This window comes from Sturnira hondurensis, unplaced genomic scaffold (assembly GCF_014824575.4).
Source record: "Sturnira hondurensis isolate 20B ecotype Veracruz unplaced genomic scaffold, ASM1482457v3 Scaffold0008640, whole genome shotgun sequence".
Taxonomy (NCBI): domain Eukaryota; kingdom Metazoa; phylum Chordata; class Mammalia; order Chiroptera; family Phyllostomidae; genus Sturnira; species Sturnira hondurensis.
Window position 1 is genome coordinate 21,299,633 of NW_028081271.1, and position 19,266 is coordinate 21,318,898.

Genomic DNA, 19,266 nt, shown 5'->3' on the forward strand with positions numbered 1-19,266 from the left:
TCTTGGTGTTCAGGAAACTTTAGGTCGGAGTTCTGGCCGGCACTTTCCCATCCCCCACGACAACAATGGAGATCATGGATAATGAGAGATCAAACAAATTAATTTGTCAGTTCTAGGATGTGACACGATGACCCTTCATTCCTGGGGTTGCTAATGCCAACTAGTGACCTTCTAGGATTATGAACAACTGAAATGGGAAGAGAAAATTTAATAAGAAAAGGTCAACCATCACTCAATGCACCAATGAAACAAGATGTTTTTCCTTTTACAATAAAACACCAAAAACTAAAAAAAAAAAAAACACTGTGTCTTATTATACATATTCAATACTTATTGCCCAAACTATAATGATTATTTAAATTATATAGAGGGTAATATTTGCTGAGCTCATGGGTACCTGAAATTATCATAGACATTCCTTTAAAGGTCAACTGTAAAACCAAGTTAATGACTCTGAAGAAAAGTGCTTTTTTCATCAGGAATTCACAATAAAAATAGCTTTGTTGTTCACACAGTATTTTTAAATATAATAGATGAATTATACACACTCACAAGATGATCTGGCTATACAGTGCCACGGATCATGAGGAACAGTGCCTGTCACAAGCACATAACAGCCCAGGACCGTGTTCCCTCACATACAGAGATCTTCGATGGGTTTCAAGAATGACACGCTTAAACAGCAGCATTTTTATATCTATTGAAGTCACTGTGCCACGACTGAATAATACCACTCGTGAGCAAAAGGGAGGGGATACAACCAACCACACTGAGCACATGGCTGACGTTGTGCATGCTGTTCCCCACCGCTATTCCAGATTTCTCACTCTCTTCCTGCTAGACTTGAACACTGGGGCTGGGTAAGGGCCAAGTAACTACAAGACCTACGTGCTCCTCCAAGCCAAGCTCCGATGTGCAAATACCAACACCATATTTTTCACTGTTTGTATTAGATTAAGTTCTTTAGAACGAGAATGCTATTGAACACTGTAGTATTTTTTCTCAGTTGTTCTAGCTCCTTGTCAATTACTTAGGGCTTCTGCAGAAAATGTATCTATCAGCAGCATTTAATCCTGGAATACAGAGCACTGAATTTCCCCACTAGCTCATTCTAATCAGTCTTCTGTGTGTTTCCTCTATCAAGTAAAGATTCACTATCACCTGGTCCATTAGAAAAGAGAACAAACTAACAGTGGCTGAGCACCTATCTATCCCTCACCAGGCCCTGTGCTCCCTACTTGACATTCACATATCACATTTATTCTTCACTGCAGTCCTGGACCCTGCAAGTGGTTGCCAGCATTTTCCAGATGAGGAAACCAAGTCTTAGAAAAATCAAGGAACCTGACCGAGGTCACCCAGCCAGCAGGAGTTGGAGGCCGGATGCAGCCACAGGGCAGTTCCCCAAACCCACGCCTGTTCCTTACATCACACCGAACTGAGTGGCACCACGGCACCTGACCCCTCAGACTTGCGTAGGTGTGGAAGGCCAGCAGCTCTCAGGAGGGAGGTGGGAAGGAAAGGGCCTGACTGGGACGAGCTGGCGAACATCGGCCCAGCCCACTGCAGGCTCTGAGCGGCAGAATTCTCAAAGCCACTCCCGTAAAGGATGCTGTACAGGAGCGTAGCACCACTAACGTCCCCAACACACTGAAACAGCTGAGCCAGGAGTAAAAGCCAGAACTGTATGTCTTAAAAAGAGAGAAAGGTAGCTCATCAAAGGCTGCCTCAGGGAGGTGGCAGCATGAAAGAGGTACTAGAATTAGATGACCTTGGTTTTGATCCTTGTGTGTGTCTCCACTGTCCTCAGAACCTTTTTATCTCCTTTGTCTACAGGCACGGCAGTGTTCACCTGATCACATCTTCTGAGAAAGCCATGAGATCACGTGTGCGAAGCTCCCAGTGCTACCTGTGATACAGGGCAGGCGCAGAGGAGAGGTTTACCAGGCCCAAGTTTAAAGGGACATTTTACTTCAAATTAATAGAAGTCAGTGCAGCATCCCTGTTTTTCAAATGTGTCTCTGCAAGGCTTCCTGGTGTTTATCATGAGACATCAATCTCTGTCTTAGCATTACCTGCACCAAATCCAGGTCACACAAAGTTATAAATGAATCTTGTATTCAAATGTCACAACCCTTGGCTGGTTCTCAGGCAAAAATTAAAAAAAATAATATACCTACATTATACAATTTCTAAAAGAACACATCAAGCTACACAAAGCCAAATAGTCACGAGGCAGACTGTAGTAAAGGAAACAGACTTCTTTGTTCTACAAGAATAACATTCTGGGCATGAGGAACGCCCAGAGGTTACTAAAAAGAAACAGAACGGGCACACGGGGTCACTTAATGTAAGACAGTGGACATGATTTATGGCACAGCCCTGTGAGAGGAAAGACTCACTATGCTATGTAGGACAAAGGAAGGAAGGGAGGCAAGATTATCTCACAGCCCTTCCAGCAGCCCGAGAAGAGATGAAGATAAATGGACCCAGACACATAAGGAAAGAAATTTGATTAAAAGTGAAGGATAAAAATTTTCAGGAGAGAGTTGGGACGTAAGAGAAAAACAAACATGTTTTATGAGATTCTGGCATGTTATCCAAGGAAACCTATCTACCAGGGGAAAAAAATTTTTTTTTCAAGATGGAAAAATGTGCTTCAGACCCAGACACCTGAAGAGAGAAAGCACAGCAGCAAGGGATGTGAAAGCCAGAGAACCCAGGGGCCGCATGGCAGGGAGCCATCAAACCGTGCTTCCCGGCTCCTGGGCGCCCCTGCCAGATCCTGAAAAGAAAACCCAACAGATAAACTAATGTGTTAGTTAGAGCTGGAACGAGAGCATGATTACTGCAGAAGAAACAGCTCTTCTGCAGTCTGTAGTCACCAGATATCTTGTATTTAAACTAACCTAAACAAAAATATATTCTGATTCATGTTCAAGGGCTCCTTTAGGATGCAATGTGAGACATATGCTAAGGAATCTGACCTGTACTCTTCCAGGTCTTAAGATCCTCCAACAGACCTGCCCAATCTCTTCACCCGAGTCTGTGCCAAAATGTCCTCCAGAGAATTTCCCGTGTGACACTTTTTTCTTATGGGTGAAAGACGGTTGGGACCCGAGAAGGACATCGACCACTGCCAACTCCACATCACGCCTGTGCTAACAGCCTTGATTTGTGGCAAAACCGCCACAAATCAAGGATTGCCACAAATCAAGGACCAACAGGAGGAAGCAGGCAGTGACTAGTGGCAGAGACAGGAAATAAGTGACCAGGATCTTCAAGGGGCAAGATGGAGTTGGAACGCGTAGGTCCCGATCAGAAGTGATTGCTGGAGAGACCAGCCTGTGCTCAGAGGATACACCCTCCAAGAACCTGTCTCTCCCTTCCCTCAGGTTTTCCCTATTAGAGATGACCCACAAAGGCCAAGAACCCGGTGAAGAGTCTTATGAAAACCATCCATAACCTTCATTTTCTAGAACAAAACCAATCTTCCAAAATACTCATTTAACAAAGGCACTTTGCTAGCTCTATATCAAAATAGATATATTTAGTGCCATTTAACAAAGGCACTAAGAGTTTATGGAAATGCTCTATAAGATTTTCCATAGAGCCCTGGCTGGTGTAGCTCAGTGGATTAAGCACAGGCCTGCGAACCAGAGGATCGAGGTTCGATTCCCAGTCAGGGCACATACCTGGGTTGCAGGCCGGTTCCCTGCAGGCCAACTCCCAGCAGGGGATGCACGAAAGGCAACCATACATTGATGTTTCTCTCCCTCTCTCCTTTCCCTCTACAGATAAATAAATAAATAAATAAATAAATAAAAAATTTAAAAAAAAAAGATTTTCCATAGAAATAATAAATTTTATTAAAATCATTTTAATCATAATTTTTAAAGCAAAAATAACAGGACACTATCTTACCGTGAAAACATGACCCATCACTCCTGGTACCCCTCTGTGTGAAGTGCTAAGAGCACAAAGATAAATGAGGTAAGAGCCCTGCCCTCGCACAGTCTGAAGCTTTGCTCTCTGGGCTCTGCCAGCTCTATCTTTTAATCTAAGGAAGGACAGGATGAACCCGCTGGGACTCACTGGACCGGTGTCCCATGAGCACATCTGAGCTGTTGTGACCCCTTAAAAAACCCCAGCTCTCCTGCTGGAAGGAAGCACGTACACCCACTGCCAACATCTGCATCCCTCTCTGGAAATCCTCCGGGCAACGTCCTGCTGGCTTCGTTCAGGATGTCAGGGGACTGGCACTATCTTCACCCCAGTCCCCCCACCTTGGGGACTGTCTTGAGCTCACGTAACACACCGTCCTGGCTTTGGACATCAGCACACCTGTGGGGATCTCCAGCCTGTGCCTCTGTGGGACCCACTTCCTGGGCCGGCCCCTGGCTTGGCTTCACCCTCCATCGGAGAAGTAGACAGACATGACTGAGATGAAGTTCTGAGGACAAACGTCTACCAGTCCCTTCTCCCTTGTCACCTCCTACTCTTCCGCGGTAGCAACTTTGCCTTTACTCAACTTTATTCCTGCTCAGCCTGGATCGACATGGAACAGTCTAGAGAAAGGCTTTTGGCCACTTCCTTCCTGCTTCTCCCATCTTTCTGCTCCCTGGGTCACGGCCTTAAAAATGAAGGTTATCACGGCTGCAGGAAGAGGCAGCCACCATCTAATTGTGCGAGTTCTAAACCTGAAAGTTATCCCCAAACCTTCTTCTCTTTCACACCCATTATTCAGTTTCTCCATTTTTACTTACTTAATTACCCAAATTTATTGATTTCCCATTTTTCACTGCTGCCATGACCCTCATCAAAGGCCACACTCTTAATGAAAGCGTGACATCTGACACTTCACCTCTCCTCTTTTTTCCGCTAACCCACTCTCTGCATGTCACGGCACTGCCTGCGTCTGTCTCTGAACACTAGCTGCACTGCCTCTCTTTTTGTTCCTGAGTGTGCCTTGATTTCTGTGGCTGCAGAGGCTTTGCACATGCTGTTCCCTCTGCCTGGAACCCCCGTCTCCTCTCACCTCTTAACCAGTTAATCTGTGCTCATCCTTCAGATACAGCTTAAGCATCGCTTGCTCGGAGAAGCCTCCTCTGACCCCAAAGACCTTATCATTCCCCATTTTGGGCTTTTGCATTCCTTTCCTTTATTTGTATAGTTGTATGATCCTTAAAAAGTTAATGTCCATATCTCCCACTATCCTGTAAACACTGTAAACAGAAACTATATCTGTTTCATTCGCCATCAAATTCTCAGCAATCACCATGGTACCTGATTCTGGGTAAGTAATGAATTTATTTAATTTCTTAAATAAAAGAATAAATGAATGAAGGATGCATAGTGATACAGAGCTCAGGTTCTAGAGTCAAACTCTACTGTGTTTGAATCTTGGCCATGTCACTTACAAGGTGTGTGATTTTGGCTAAGATACTCCACCCAAGCTGCAGTCTTTATATCTTTTTAAACGGAAGCAACAAAGTTGTAAGATTCAAATGAAATATCTAACAAGCACTTAATATATGGCCTGACACATAAAAAGGGGCTAATCAGTGGCCTGTTAACAACAGAATGTATCCAACAATAGAACAGCAATGGAGTTACAGAGGACAGGATGGAGGTGACAAGGTTTTCAGTGATCAAAGACCCATGATACTAACTCTACTGTTAACAAGAAAAAAAAAATTATGTGATTTCATAGCTGCCATTTTGGGGAATCCTCCTTTTCTCTCCTCTAGATCATATTCTGGGTCGAGGGAATAACTATGACACATATTTCAGTGTGAATGAGTTTCAGAACCAGAATCCCAAGCTAGAGACCTGGTCTCAGGCCTGGAAGATCCTGTACAGGTAGGTGCTATCCTACACTCTTGAATCATGAGGGGCTCTGTTTTCTTTATTTTGCTTACTGCTGGTGTGCCCGTTAAAGCGTCGATTCCACTTTGGAGTATGGTTTGGAGAGAAAATATCAACCTCTCCAGAAGCTATCAGTGATGTGTAGTGGCAAGAAGGACTATCCTAAATTACTGCTGTTCCAGAAAGCTCAGAGGCTTGGTTACCATCAGTGAGTGTGATGTGTAGGCGGTGGAAGAAACAAAACACCCTCATTGCTTCCACAGTTTTGCAAGCCTCGAGCAAATTCTTACAACATACCCTGAGGTCAGGAATTTCAAATTGTCTGCACTGAAAAAAAAAAAAAAAAAGAAGGCAGAAACAATGACATGGATTCCAGCTCAGGGGTGTGGAATGATACTTCCTATTGAGCAAAACCTTCAACCTGCTGGACACCCATGAACTAAAATTCACAAGGAAGAAAGGACAAGGCAGCCTCAGAGTCTGCGAGGTCCCAAAGGGGCCATTCCTGTGAGCAGGGAGACACACGCCATGCAAACATCTCCTCTTCCTTCCCGAAAATCAGCTCCTTCGCACAGCAGCCAGCAAATGCTTTTTGTCAACATTTTACTCAGAGAGTAAATGCAGCGGTGGGCAAACATAGGTTTACAGTTGCTCGTATAGAAAATAAGACAATAATTAATAAATAATAATATAAGAATAACCTCGTTGTTTGCATACTTTTGACCATAAACCTACTTTTGCCCACCCTTGTATTTTAGGCTTTGCGAGATGGGCAGTGTCTACCGTAACCACTCAATTCTGTTGCTGCGGAGAGGAAGGAGCCACAGACGATGTATACAGGACTGAGAGTGGCTGTGTGCCAATGGGACTTCATCTACGGACATTAAAATTTGAACTTCATGTCTTTCGTGTCAAAATACTGCATCCCAATAGACCATATTTTTCCATATACAATGTGCATCTTTTTTGCCCACATTTTTTAGGGAAAAGTAAAGATGCACATTATACATGGCTAGCACCTAAAATACCTTGCATCTGTTTTTGTGTTTTGTAATTATGTGTTATATAAAATTTCTTGTACCATCAGATATTCAAACATAAATGGTACAATTCCATTATAATACAAAAAACAAGTATCTAAATATAAATAAATAAGTAATTGAATTAAAAAGTTAAAATGAAAGTTTTTTTTCCTGACAGTTTGGGCCAAAAATGTGGGTGTACATTATACACAGCAAAATACAGTATTAATCTTTTGAATTTTTTCTAAGCATTTAAAAAATGTAAAATCCATTCCCAGCTTGCAGACCCCACAAAAACAGGCAGTGGTGGCATTGGCCAGCAGCCGTTTTCTGACTTCTCACTTACGACACACAAGTAAATACTAACGCAGGCCTATTTTCCCATTGCTTTTCAAGTCTTCAAGGTGAGAGCAGCAAGCCTGTGCCTCGCTGAACTCCGGAAGTTGTGCACGGCACAGGAGAGACCAAAGCATGCCTCCAACACACCAAGAATAAAAGGCCCCGTGAAATAACACTCACAATACACTTCACGGTTTACAATGCAGCTTCACACGGAGAAGGCTTCCCTGGAGCCCCGTCCAAGCTCACAGAGGTGGGCAGGGCGGAGACTGTGGTCCCTGATTGAAACCACGGCAAGTAAGGTTTAGGAAGTCCAAAAGGAAGCTGTAAAACCAACTCTGGAGCAGAGCCAGGACCAGAATCCCCACAAGTTCAACAAATCTGGACAAAGTAAATGTCAATGTGATGCCCAGTGTAGGTCTGTACCCTTGTCCATCACCCCAACCTCAAATGTCGTCTTCATCGCAGTTCTGGGTGAATACTCTCCCCCTAAAATTTATGCCCACCTCCGACATGGGAGCTTATTTGGAAATAAGGTCGTTTCAGATTAACTGGTTACCATGGAGCCACCCTGGCCTGCAGTGGGCCCTAAATCCAATGACCGGCCTCCCTGGACCAAGAGGGAAGGACACGCAGAAGCCATGTGAAGGCAGACTGGTGTGTTGCGGCTGCAAGCCAAGGTTCCCCAAGGGTCGTCGGTGACCCCCAGCAGTGAAGACAGAAACGGGAACCTGATCTCCAGTCAGAGCCTTCGGAGGGAGGCCCTGCCGACACCTTGATTTCAGACTTGCAGCCTCCAGAGCTGTGACGGAATAAATTTCTTCTGCTCTAACTTTGCAGGAATTTGCTAGAGCAGCCCTAGGTAGCTACCGCAGCCACCCACCGGCACTTTACACCCTAGAAACGCCTTTGAATTTTATTTCCCTAAAGACATTGCTCATGTGGACTCCACACTCAGAAGAGCCCTTTCCCACTGTCCTTCCTTTGGTTCACCCACGTCTGTCCTTCAAGAGTCAGCTCAGTGTCGCTTTCTCTACGAAGCCTGTCGCCTGTCCCCTGCCATCCTCCCAGGAGAGATCAGGGCCCCCTGGCTGATGCCCAGATGGTAGCCCCAGCGTATGTCTACAGTAGCACTCATCACACTGTATTCAAAGCCCAGCCCCCACCAGATCCTGATTTCTGTTGAAGAAGGTTCCGAGTCTTTTTATCTTCGTACCCCCCAGCACTCAGTGGGTATTAACTACCTGATTCATGAAGTGACGTGGTGACCTAGTTTGCATCCCAGAAGAAATTTTATTTTGTTTTCTATTTTCCCAGCCTTGTTTATGCCACTTAGCAGCTGTGTGACCAGAGTCAAGTTACTTAACCTCTGTTTCAGGTGACTTCTATGAGGGCTCCCTCGTGCAGAAGTTGGGAAGATTAAATGTGTTCACGTACATAAGCATTTAGAAGTTAAGTGGGAAGCGCCTGATATGACAGCTACCGTTATTATTTTGCCCCAGAACAATAATGCTTTCAGGCATTGGACCCAGAGATGGCTCCAATACCTAAAAATAAGGTCCAATTGCAAGATACGTGGAAAGAGCCTGGGGCTCAGATTTACAGAAGCAGGTAGAGTCATAATCTCAGGCCGGACCCATTTGGACAAGGCCTGGTACCCATTTGGGCCTTATTTTCACCTTTGTACTAAGGGCAGGTGGGTCAGATTAGACTGAGTCCTCCCAACCTGAAACCCAGGATGTGTAGGTACCAGGGAACATGACATCGGAGGTTCTCAAGCTATGCTGGGTACTTCAGAGCTCAGGGAAACCAGGTAAATATTTAGGCCCGAAGAGCATGATCAGGCTAACCAAATGCCAAGTTTCTCCACTTAGAAGGAATTATATTAACTCCATGTAAAAACACTATTTACTTAACACTGACTGGAGATTTAGATAGGCAGTTAGTTATCTGTACAGGATAAAAGTAAAAGTCAAACTAAATCACCCTTTTACTTAAAAGTGCTATTTTCCAAACAGACAATTTTTTCAAAGCATGTGACCCATGGCTAAGAAGATAATAAAAAGGGCCATTGGTGAAAAACTGAGATTCTCAATGCACGAGAGGATTATGAAAGTCCTTTCTTGGCTAGAACGCTCAGGGGATTACTGAAAGTTTCTCTGAGGCAATCAACTATAACAATTTATTTTACATGTAATTTTACTTTGTGGCATCAAGGGGAAAATGTCTCGCTCTAAAATTTCAAGGGGAAAAAAACCACAGAAGATCCAAAGGAGGATTCTAAACAGTAAAAGCACATAAAGGGGGGATTTTAAAAGCTAGAAATGCCAGGACAGGAGACAGAAATAAATTTAAGTTTTTAAACAACAACAAAAAGGACAAATGACCTGGAATAGAACTTAGGACTTAGCAATAATGACAGTCACTTCTGCGCATGTAACTTGGGGTTACCATGTATTCCAGACGACTAGCAAGGGGAAGGACAGATGTGCCAGCATCACCAGCTCCATCAACTGGAGGAGCCACTGACAGCTCAAGGTTCATTTGTGGTCAGGGTTTGGAAAGTCAGCCACGAGTTTTCTCTCTTTCTAGAACCCACTCACTTTTCCGGGTATTCAGGGCAATACGGAGCTGCCCACCGTCAGCTAACACTGGGATGCAAACCCGCCACAGCCCCTGGAGGCAGGGCAGGTGGGAGCAGGGGCCAGAACAGAGAAGCAAGTAGAGGAAAGTGTGTCCATCCTTCCCAACGCACAGGCTGCTGGTGGGAAGAGGAACAATAATAATAATCATGTACGCAGAAAGCCCCGTAAAAGCAAAGTATTAAAGAAATGAATTACCTCAATTGGGCCTTACAACAAACTTGTATGTTAGATCTTACTGTTATCCCATTTTACAACTCTGTGGAAATAAACAAAGCTACATGAGCACAAAAAAAGGTTACTTATTCAAAGCTTGCTATAGCACGGAATCAGCCACCATCACTTGTGTTTGGAGGAGACTCAAATGCAAGCAGAGAAATGGGAAACTTTATAATGGTAAAAAGGGGAGGCTTCGGGTGTGGCCTGAGTGGAGGCTGCTGGCATGGGGAAACTGTAGGTGAGTTATCTGGGAGAGGACATCCTATGTGATTGGTTAGGAGGTATATATACATATATATATATGGCTTTTTCTGGTTGGTCTTAAGTTGGAACTGGGGACAAATCAGGGAAGCTGACAGGTAAGAATCAAGCCCTGTTCTTTTGAGGTCTATTGTTACAGGGGTTATTATTTGATTTCCTAAGTGAATACTGAAGACTTTCTGTAAGTCTGATTTAGGCAGGCTTCCCGCACTGGTTACTGTCCACGAATGGCTTTATTTCCTTTGACAAAATTCTATTTTACATGTGGTCTGGCCATTGTCCATTTGTATATTCAGTCTCTCAACCCTTAGGTATGAGTCTGTACAAAATAAAGTCAGTTCGAATAATTACCAACCTTGACTCTCAGAGCCCTGGAGGGGGGCTGGGCCTCTGCACTTCATCCCATGTATCCAAATGCCTAGAGGCAAAGATACATCCACCCGTGGACGGCCGACACAGCATAATAAAACACCAACCCACTTTTTCAAAAGTTAAATCAATATGTTGTTTTCCTATCTGCTGATTTGCTTTAACATTATGATTTATAAGTTATAGAAAAATGATTTAATAAATAAATCAATGGTAGATCAAAATTTTCAAAAGAAACATCAAAGGAAAAAGTCCTCAAATCCTTGCAAATACTTCTTGCTCTATCATCCAAATATCTTCCATTCCATAAACACTTTGAGCTTCCCAGCAGAACAAGAGCCTGAGGGGGGTGGTGATCACGAGTCTGGCCAGAGCAGCAGGACCCTGTCTGGAGGAACCTCAGCTTGAGCTCCAGCGCCCCCTTTCTGTCGCCTGGTCAAGCGCGTTTTAGGAGCTTAGACAAAAGTGCAACCGTCAAGTGTAGAACATGAGTGGGTAGAAAGTGATCTTGTTCAAGAGCAAATTGTCAAGTGTCCCTGACCCCAATGTTTCTATTAGGATAAGATGCTAAATGGCTACTGAATGAATCAATACAAGCATCATTGCTGGATAATTTCAAAACACACAAAAAAACAAAAAACTTACTCTCTTTTCTGATAGATACCTGATGGAAAGCATGATTGCAGTGTAGCTGAAGAACTCTGAGATCACGTAAGTTCTTTTGACAAAACACACCGGTCTTCCTTTCTCACTCCCACCGCCTACACCCGATCCGATCCGATCCGTTCAGGCCCAGAGACCCCAACCCAAACGCCAGCCCTTGAGTAGCACCTTCCCTGATCCAGTTGCCCTCGCATAGCTCACTTGCCCATTGTTCCCATGGGACTTTGTGAAGAGGGCTCATAACCCCCTACACGGTGGCATTGTAGCTGCTTTTTACACAATGTCAGTTTCCCTCACTATACTATGAGTTTCTTTCAGTCAAGTCTGTGTCTTATTTATCCCTCTTTTCCTCAGTGCCTGATGTGTAGCAATGCACCTCGTTACCTATGTGTTCACTTCATATTCCAAATGCCCAGTGAGGGGAGTATGCTAATTACAGCCATATCGAGGTAACTGGGGCTCACGGAGATCAATCATCTGTCTGAGGACCTAAAGCGAAGCAATGACAGAACTAGACTCAGTCCCACTTCTCGGCACTTGTGAAGTTTTCAGGGCACCCTGTGCCTCCAATAAGCTCTAAATGCTGCTTCGCAGAGGCAGGAGAGAAAATTTCGGTGTTCCAGATTAGTCTGTGTGTGAGCAGTTCATTTTGCGGCGCTAACAGACACGCCTGGAACTCATTAGCAGCAACAGCTCCGACGCTCACTATCTTTGATTGTGTGCTGTTCTCCTGCTCTCTTTTCTTTCCTGTGAAGAATACACAGGTGCAGCTTTTGTCAAGTTTCTTCAATGATTATGTACCAATTTTAAATGCAGAAAAGAAGACTGGCATCTATCTGGCAGCAAAGGAAAGCAGGATCACAAGCAAAAGGGAGAGTGTAGGATATAAATCTGTGCCTGCAGCCTCCTCAGAGCTCAAAGAGTAAGGAAATTCCGTGTTTGTCACGGCTCTGAACATTCCACTTGGTGGTGGAGGGACTGCTAATCAGTGCGGCCACTGAGGAAAACAGGATGGGGGTGCCTCTGACAACAGAACCACCGTATGACCCAGCAATTACACTTCTGGGCATTTATCCAAAAAAATGAAAACATTAGTTTGAAAAGATATATGCATACCTATATTCATTGCAACTTTACTAGTAATAGCCAAAATATGAAAGCAATCTAGATGTCCATCAGCAGATACATGGATAAAGATGATGTGGGGGATAATATATATACATACTCACACACACATACACAATGGAGTATTACTCAGCAATAAATATTGTCATTTGCAGCAACATGGGGGGATATTAATGGAAATAAGTCTTACAGAGAAAGGCAAATACCACATGATTTCACTTCTATGCGGAATTTTTCTTAAATATAAAAACAAATTAACAGACAAAACAAAACAAAAACAGACTCATAGAAACAAAGAACAAACTCATGATTTCCAGAGTGGAGGGGTACGGGATGGGTAAAAAAGAGAATATAGTCCTTAATAGTGTGATAACTTTGCAAAGTGTATTTAGATGGTAACGAGATTTAGTATGGTGTTCACATATCATAAAATATATAAATGTTGGATCACTATGTTGTACAGTTGAAACTCATATAATATGGTATGCTAACTACACTTTAATTTTTAAAAAGCAGCTCAAATAAAAAATAACCTTCCACTTATTAGGAAAAGTAAGTCCTGCTGGGAATATTTATTTCATCAGTCTTCACCTTGACCTGGCTGCAGTAAGCCCTTTGTTCTGACTGGACACCCTCAAAGCAACTTTATAATCATCATTTGTCTTCCCAGATAAATGTTCCCTCAGGGAGAGGGGGCCCTGATCAAAAACCCCTGAGTATTTTTATTTGCAAGATATGTACAGTCCTCATTATACATGAACAAAATTCATATTCTGTTTTACATACCAAAGAAAAAATAAAATATGTAAAAAGCAAAGTATCTGCTTTTTCTGACAAGTTTGCCCCTTAGGTTACGTCTTCCCGGCTGTTTGTCTTCTCATAGCCCCTGTCTCCCCTCACCCAACCCCCTTCTGTCCCTGCACCGCTGTGCATTCTTTCTCTGTGCAGTCCCAGCACAGTATCATCAAGAAGTCCTCTAATACTGTAACTGCAAATTCTAGCAGGAAAAAGAAAAAAGACTTACTTACAGGCAATATTTTCTGTCACATTTAATGAGAACTGTTTCCATGTGGCTACAATTCCTAGATTTGCAAAGTTCTTAGCAAACACAACAAATTGTCTAAGGGGATCACATGGTACCAAATACTCACATTTTCTGACCGGAGCCTCTTGGCAGGACACCCACCATCCCTGGGGTGAAGCATGTAATACAGTCGGACTTTGCTTGCATGTTTTCGACTCTGGGAAGAAAAAGCAGAAGCAGATACTGTGAATGGGAAGGCATTTTAAATCTCTGGAAACCCAGCCAGTAACTGCAGCTGCCAAGAAGTACTTTTATTAGAAAATACTTCCGCATGCGTTTCGTGGGATAAAGGCTCAGATGTTAAGTGACCTGCCCAAGGTCATAAAGCCAATAAAATTTCAGGCTTAGAAAACACACTTCATTAAGAAAGGAAGAGCACGGGTGTTTTTTAGGTTGGAGTGAATTATTTTGAGGATTGTTTATCCTCAAAATAAATTTGGATTTATATAAATTATATTGAATATTATATAAAACTATTGAATTATATTTGATTGTCCTCCGAAGTAAGACAGGTCAGCAGAGGGAACAATGCAAAGACCAACTCTGATGAAAAATCCGCTTTCTCTCTGGCTCCTGATTCCTGCTCTAAAAAGCAAGGAGCCACCCGCCCCAGCCCGGGCACCAGGCACACACATCGTCTCCAACAGAAGCGTTTCCCTCCAGTTCTCCTACCCTAGCCTCAGTAATTAAACTGCCAAAAGAGATCTCCAATGTCAGATATTATGAACAAAGAACATCATCAGTACATCTGAAGCTCAGTCTCACCTCCCGCAGGGTGAGCTCAAGTTCTGCCTGCGCTGACCAGTCCGCGCCCACAGTGGTTCCGTCTTTCCTCTACTCCTTTGCTCAACTGAGACTGCACCCAGACTCCCCTCACCTTTAAATAATACCAAGTTGCTACCTGAGGCAGGAGGGTGGAGTGAAAAGGACAGCAAACACAGTCAAGACAGACCACGTACACAATGGTGGTCCCATAAGATTATAATGCAGCTGAAAAATCCCTGTTGTCTAGTGACGTCGCAGCCATTGTCACGTCATAGCGCAACGCCTTACTCAGGTGTTTGCGGTGATTCTGGAGTAAACAGACCTAACCCTGCGGGAGGTGAGACTTTGTTCCCCAGATGTGCCTACACACGCGGAGCTTGGGCCCTGACCAGTCCTCAGATGTAGTGATAATGTTCTTTGTTTGTTCATAATATCTGCCATTGGAAATCTCTTTTGGCAGATTAATTACCGAGGCTAGGGTACGAGAACTGGAGGGAAAAGCTTATTATGTACTGTACATCCAGGTATGTACAGTATATTTGCTCATGTATTTGCTTACTATACTTCTTATTGTTATGTTGAAGTGTATTCTTTGTACATATAAAAAAAAAGGTTTGCCCTGGCTGGTGTAACTCAATGGATTGAGCACCCACCTGCAAACCAAAGGGTCGCCAGTTCATTACTCAGTCAGGGCATATGCCTGGGTTGCAGGCCAGGTGCCCAGTAGGGGGCGCATGAGAGGCAACCATACATAGATGTTTCTCTCCTTAACTCTTTCCCTCCCTTCCTCTCGCTCTAAAAATAAATAAATAAAATATTTTAAGAATTTTTAACGAATTAAATATTTAAAAATAATTTTAAAAGTTATTAAAATAATATAGTTAAAAATAATATTTGAAAATATTTTAAAATAATTAATGTAAAATAACCAAAATTTTTAAAAACATTTTGCTGTAAAGAATAGGCTGTGTTATGCCAGCAACAGCCTCATGTACCTCATATTTAAGTAGTCTCTTGATCGCCTAATTTTCTTTTGTGCCTCATTTAATCTTGTGTAGTTTTGTGCAGTGACATGCTGTACAGGCTTGTAGCCTAAGGGCGGTAGGCTACACCGTGTACTCTGGGTGTGTGGTAGACCATACCATCTAGGTTTGCGCAAGCGCACTCCATATTTGCATAACAATGAAGCTGCCTATGACACATTTCCCAGAACGTAGCCCCACTGTTAAGCTGCACATGACTATTGTCAGAAGTTCAAAACCCCGCTTCTGTCTCTAGCACTTTCTAACTGTGGGATAGTGAACAAGTCACTTACTCTAATTTGTTTATAGCCCAAAAGAGTCTCCTTGACTCCACGTACAAAATGACCATAACAATGTTTACTAGGGTTGCCATGAGACTCAAATAAGACAACACACACAAAAAACTGCGATTCACCTATGCTAAATAAACATTTCTCAGTACTGACTGCACCAATCCCTACCTTGGGTTCTGCCATAGTCCGTATATGTAAATTTGCCTGGAATCCACTTCTACCTAATTCCAATCCTCTGTCCCCTTGTTTTACCCAGAGATTATGTCTCCTTGTTCAGGCCTTGGGTCCACTTTGCCCTTATTAGCATTTGGGTTCTAGCCACGCTCATGGTTGCTGGTTTGTCTTCATTGATTAGGCACACAGCAAATTGCATCTTGTTTACAGGATAGATTGTAAATTCTTTCTATCTGGTTTTCCTCATTTATCACTTTTTTAATGCCTTCTTTTGTGCCCAGAGGAAGTAGACGGTGCTTCTAAAAAGTCTCTGAATAATGTTAAAGCTTTTAAATGGGTTTAAAAGTGCTACTGGAACATGAAAAATATTATAGACCTGTAAAAGTACTGAAGTGTGATCTCGTAATATATTTGTATCCATTTCTAGGAAGCGGAGAAACTTCAAATCAGGGTTTATCTGGAGTCTGGTTTGCCTGCAAAGTCAGAAAAATAGAGATCTGGGTGGCCCTGTGTCATCTGATTTCAACACCATTGTTCAGCTTCTGCGTGTTTTTGAGAACAATGTGGTGCAAACTAGTATTTGTTCTTTTTGCAGATAAATATGTTGACTACTAAAATTTGTACATATTTTCTACAGTTCTGTTTGCTCTTTGTAGGTATGGGGTAGTGATAATATTGGGAATGTACTGTTACAGTCAAAAAAAAAATAAAAAAGACCTTTACCAAACCTGCAGGCTCTGAATGTGGCCCCAGAGCCAGGGTTGGTGAAAAGCACAACAGACAAGTAACTGGTGAAAAGAAAGAGTGATAACAGCATGAACTCAACTATGGCTGAAGTGGGTTTTCATTTTTTTCATTTGTTACCATAGAAAAACTTCTTTTCACAGTTCCCACTCCATCAATCTATTCAAAGCCCTGGATTCCCAGAGAACAAAATCATAGCAAAATTGGAAATCTCATAATGTGGCCTGTTTTGTGCTTATTTTTTTAAATTTTACTTTTACTTTCATAAAGACTCCAGCAAAGGCAGTGTTCACTGGATCATTTAATTGCAGGTTGATAAAACTAGTAAGAAAGAACCTGTTAACCGAAAAGACATTGAAATAAATGATAAACCCTGCTGTGAAGCCATGCTGTGAGGAGAGATGTTGGAGCTTAAGGAATATCACCAAATTTTGTTCTTTAAAGGCTGGTTTTGCACCTGCAGCTCCCCCCCTCCCCAGTGTGGGTAGTGGAAGGAGGACCAGCTCGCCCACACTGCAATGCCCTTGTGTGTGGGTGAAGAAAAACAGCCTTGGCCAACAGCACCAGATTTCGGAACACTGATGGAGGTGGTTGCGCTCGTCACTTACTGTGTCCCTTTCATCCGGTCAGCTCTTTTCCCTCCTGCGGCTTTCTCCAGGCTGCCTGGGCCATTTCCAATGCCTTCCCACCCACAGGCCATCCTACACTTTGGGCTGGAAGTCCAAACCCCTAAGGCAGTAACCGTGGAGGCCCCTTTGCAGTTAGTCTGATTCACACCCAGAGCCACTTCCTAAGGATGTTGGCTGACAAAGGGAAGGAGTTTCCCAGTGGTTTGTTTCAAGGAGCTCAGCACCTTGCCCAGCCTCAGCACTGCGGTGTGTTCAACACGATCAACAGCGGGGCGCAGCTCTGCTAGTGAGCCCTCTCTTTTCTTCCTGGCACACTCCCCTCTTTCTCAAGCGAGGACTCTCCTAGTCACCTCCAGTGCCTGCCTTCATCTGGCTCCTCTAGACCCCGAACTGCCTGCGTTGCTTGACATGTGGCATAGTAATCTCACTTCCTTCGATTTATTCTAAAAACAAAACCTTCCCCACAGAAAGTTAACATGAAATATGAGGGAAGATGTCCATTGCAGTTTTATCTAAAATGAAACAACAACAACAAAAATCGTGAAGCAGCTACATGTGCAATAAGTGGCAATGGAATGCCCTAATGTTCAGCTGAAAACTGAGAAAAGAAATTCTTTCCACATAATGAACGTTGAATGAACAATTCTAAACTCAAAATTGCTCTTATACTGGAATTGCAGTTGCATAAACATTCATTAGGATATCACAAAAGGTGGGAGAAGCACAATTTATCAGGGTACAGGAAATATAGGTAGTTCTCATTTTTTATTTCTATAAGTTGGACTTTAATATAAAAATAATAACTTCACAATGCTCAAGCCATTGTAACTCCCCATTAAGTATACCTTTCACTCACAATGATTTTAATTAGTAAAAAATATCACTGATCTGGAATGCTTTTGGCGTGTACTAGTATAATTGACCGCATTTCCATCTACCCTTATAAATGTCTTACCAACATTCAAAACACATTTTTGTCTTCCAATACTTGGGGATCAGATAAGTGTGCTTAACTCAAGCGCAATGTATGTTACTTCAAATTTTAAAACTTTACTTTGGTAGACACAAATATGCCAGGGTGAAAATGTGTACTTTTCACAACCCGGTCACTTTTGCTTTCTGTGTATGAATTGAGACTACGGGGCCAGGTGGCAAATGTCCAGACAGCCACCTGTCTTCCAGACAGCTTCCCTTCCTGGGAAGCCCTGGAAGAGAACTATTTCTGAAACTGGTTTATGCCATGCAAATAAACATACACACCAACAAATATCCTTATGACTTACTTTCCTGAAGATTTATTAATACCTAAAATTTTCACTGTTTCTAAGAATGTAAAAAAGACAGACACATTGCCAGCTGAAAGAAAATGTAAAGAGAAAACTATTCTACATGCTAAATGTATATATTACAGAATTTCAAGAGGGAAAAGGACAATTACTTTAAGAGAAGGCATGAAAAAAATTTATAATCTCTTTCAATTGCACTGAGAGTTGTTTCCAGCTCTTTCTTGCATTAATATTTGCGTTTTAAGCAAAAGTCATTACTTTCATTCAAACCACATCAGCTTTAAGCTTCCCAGAAAGGCCGGAAATGACCAACTGTTCCATTTTAATTAAAGCCCTTGCCCCTGATGCCAGGCATTGTGCAGGGGCAGCCCTATCTGCAGATTAGTTCCTTTTTGCTGAAACAATCCCTTGGCACTCAAAGAAATGGTCTAAAGTGGAAATTCAGGCCAGCCTTCTCCTTGGGGGGATAAAGAGGATGACAAACCTCCATTTCGGATGCACTGCTGTGAAAGAAGGAGGAGAAACTCATAGAAATAGAGTGGCTTTGTGCTTCACCTAAAGAGCCATCTTCCATGATCACATATTACTTAAAAAAAAATTCACAACTAAAATTTGCTTCCAACAAGGCTCCTGATTTTTGGTCCCATAAAATGTAGATAAAGTGACTTTGTGTTTGCATAATGCTCCAAACAGCCTTTAAAATTTTTTCACGTTTATCATCTCATTTTATCCTCAAGTCACAGCTTTGAGGCTGGCAGGAG

The 19,266-nt window shown here is 42.8% G+C and overlaps 1 protein-coding gene across 1 annotated transcript in view; it reads right to left on the bottom strand.

The window, feature by feature from the left end:
* Positions 1 to 19,266, bottom strand: part of ZMAT4 (zinc finger matrin-type 4) — a 323,574-nt gene that overhangs the window by 184,848 nt on the left and 119,460 nt on the right. The window contains exon 3 of the mRNA XM_037055427.1: positions 13,660 to 13,749. Within this exon, the coding sequence (XP_036911322.1) occupies positions 13,660 to 13,749 (90 nt within the window). The remainder of the gene's footprint in view (positions 1 to 13,659; positions 13,750 to 19,266) is intronic.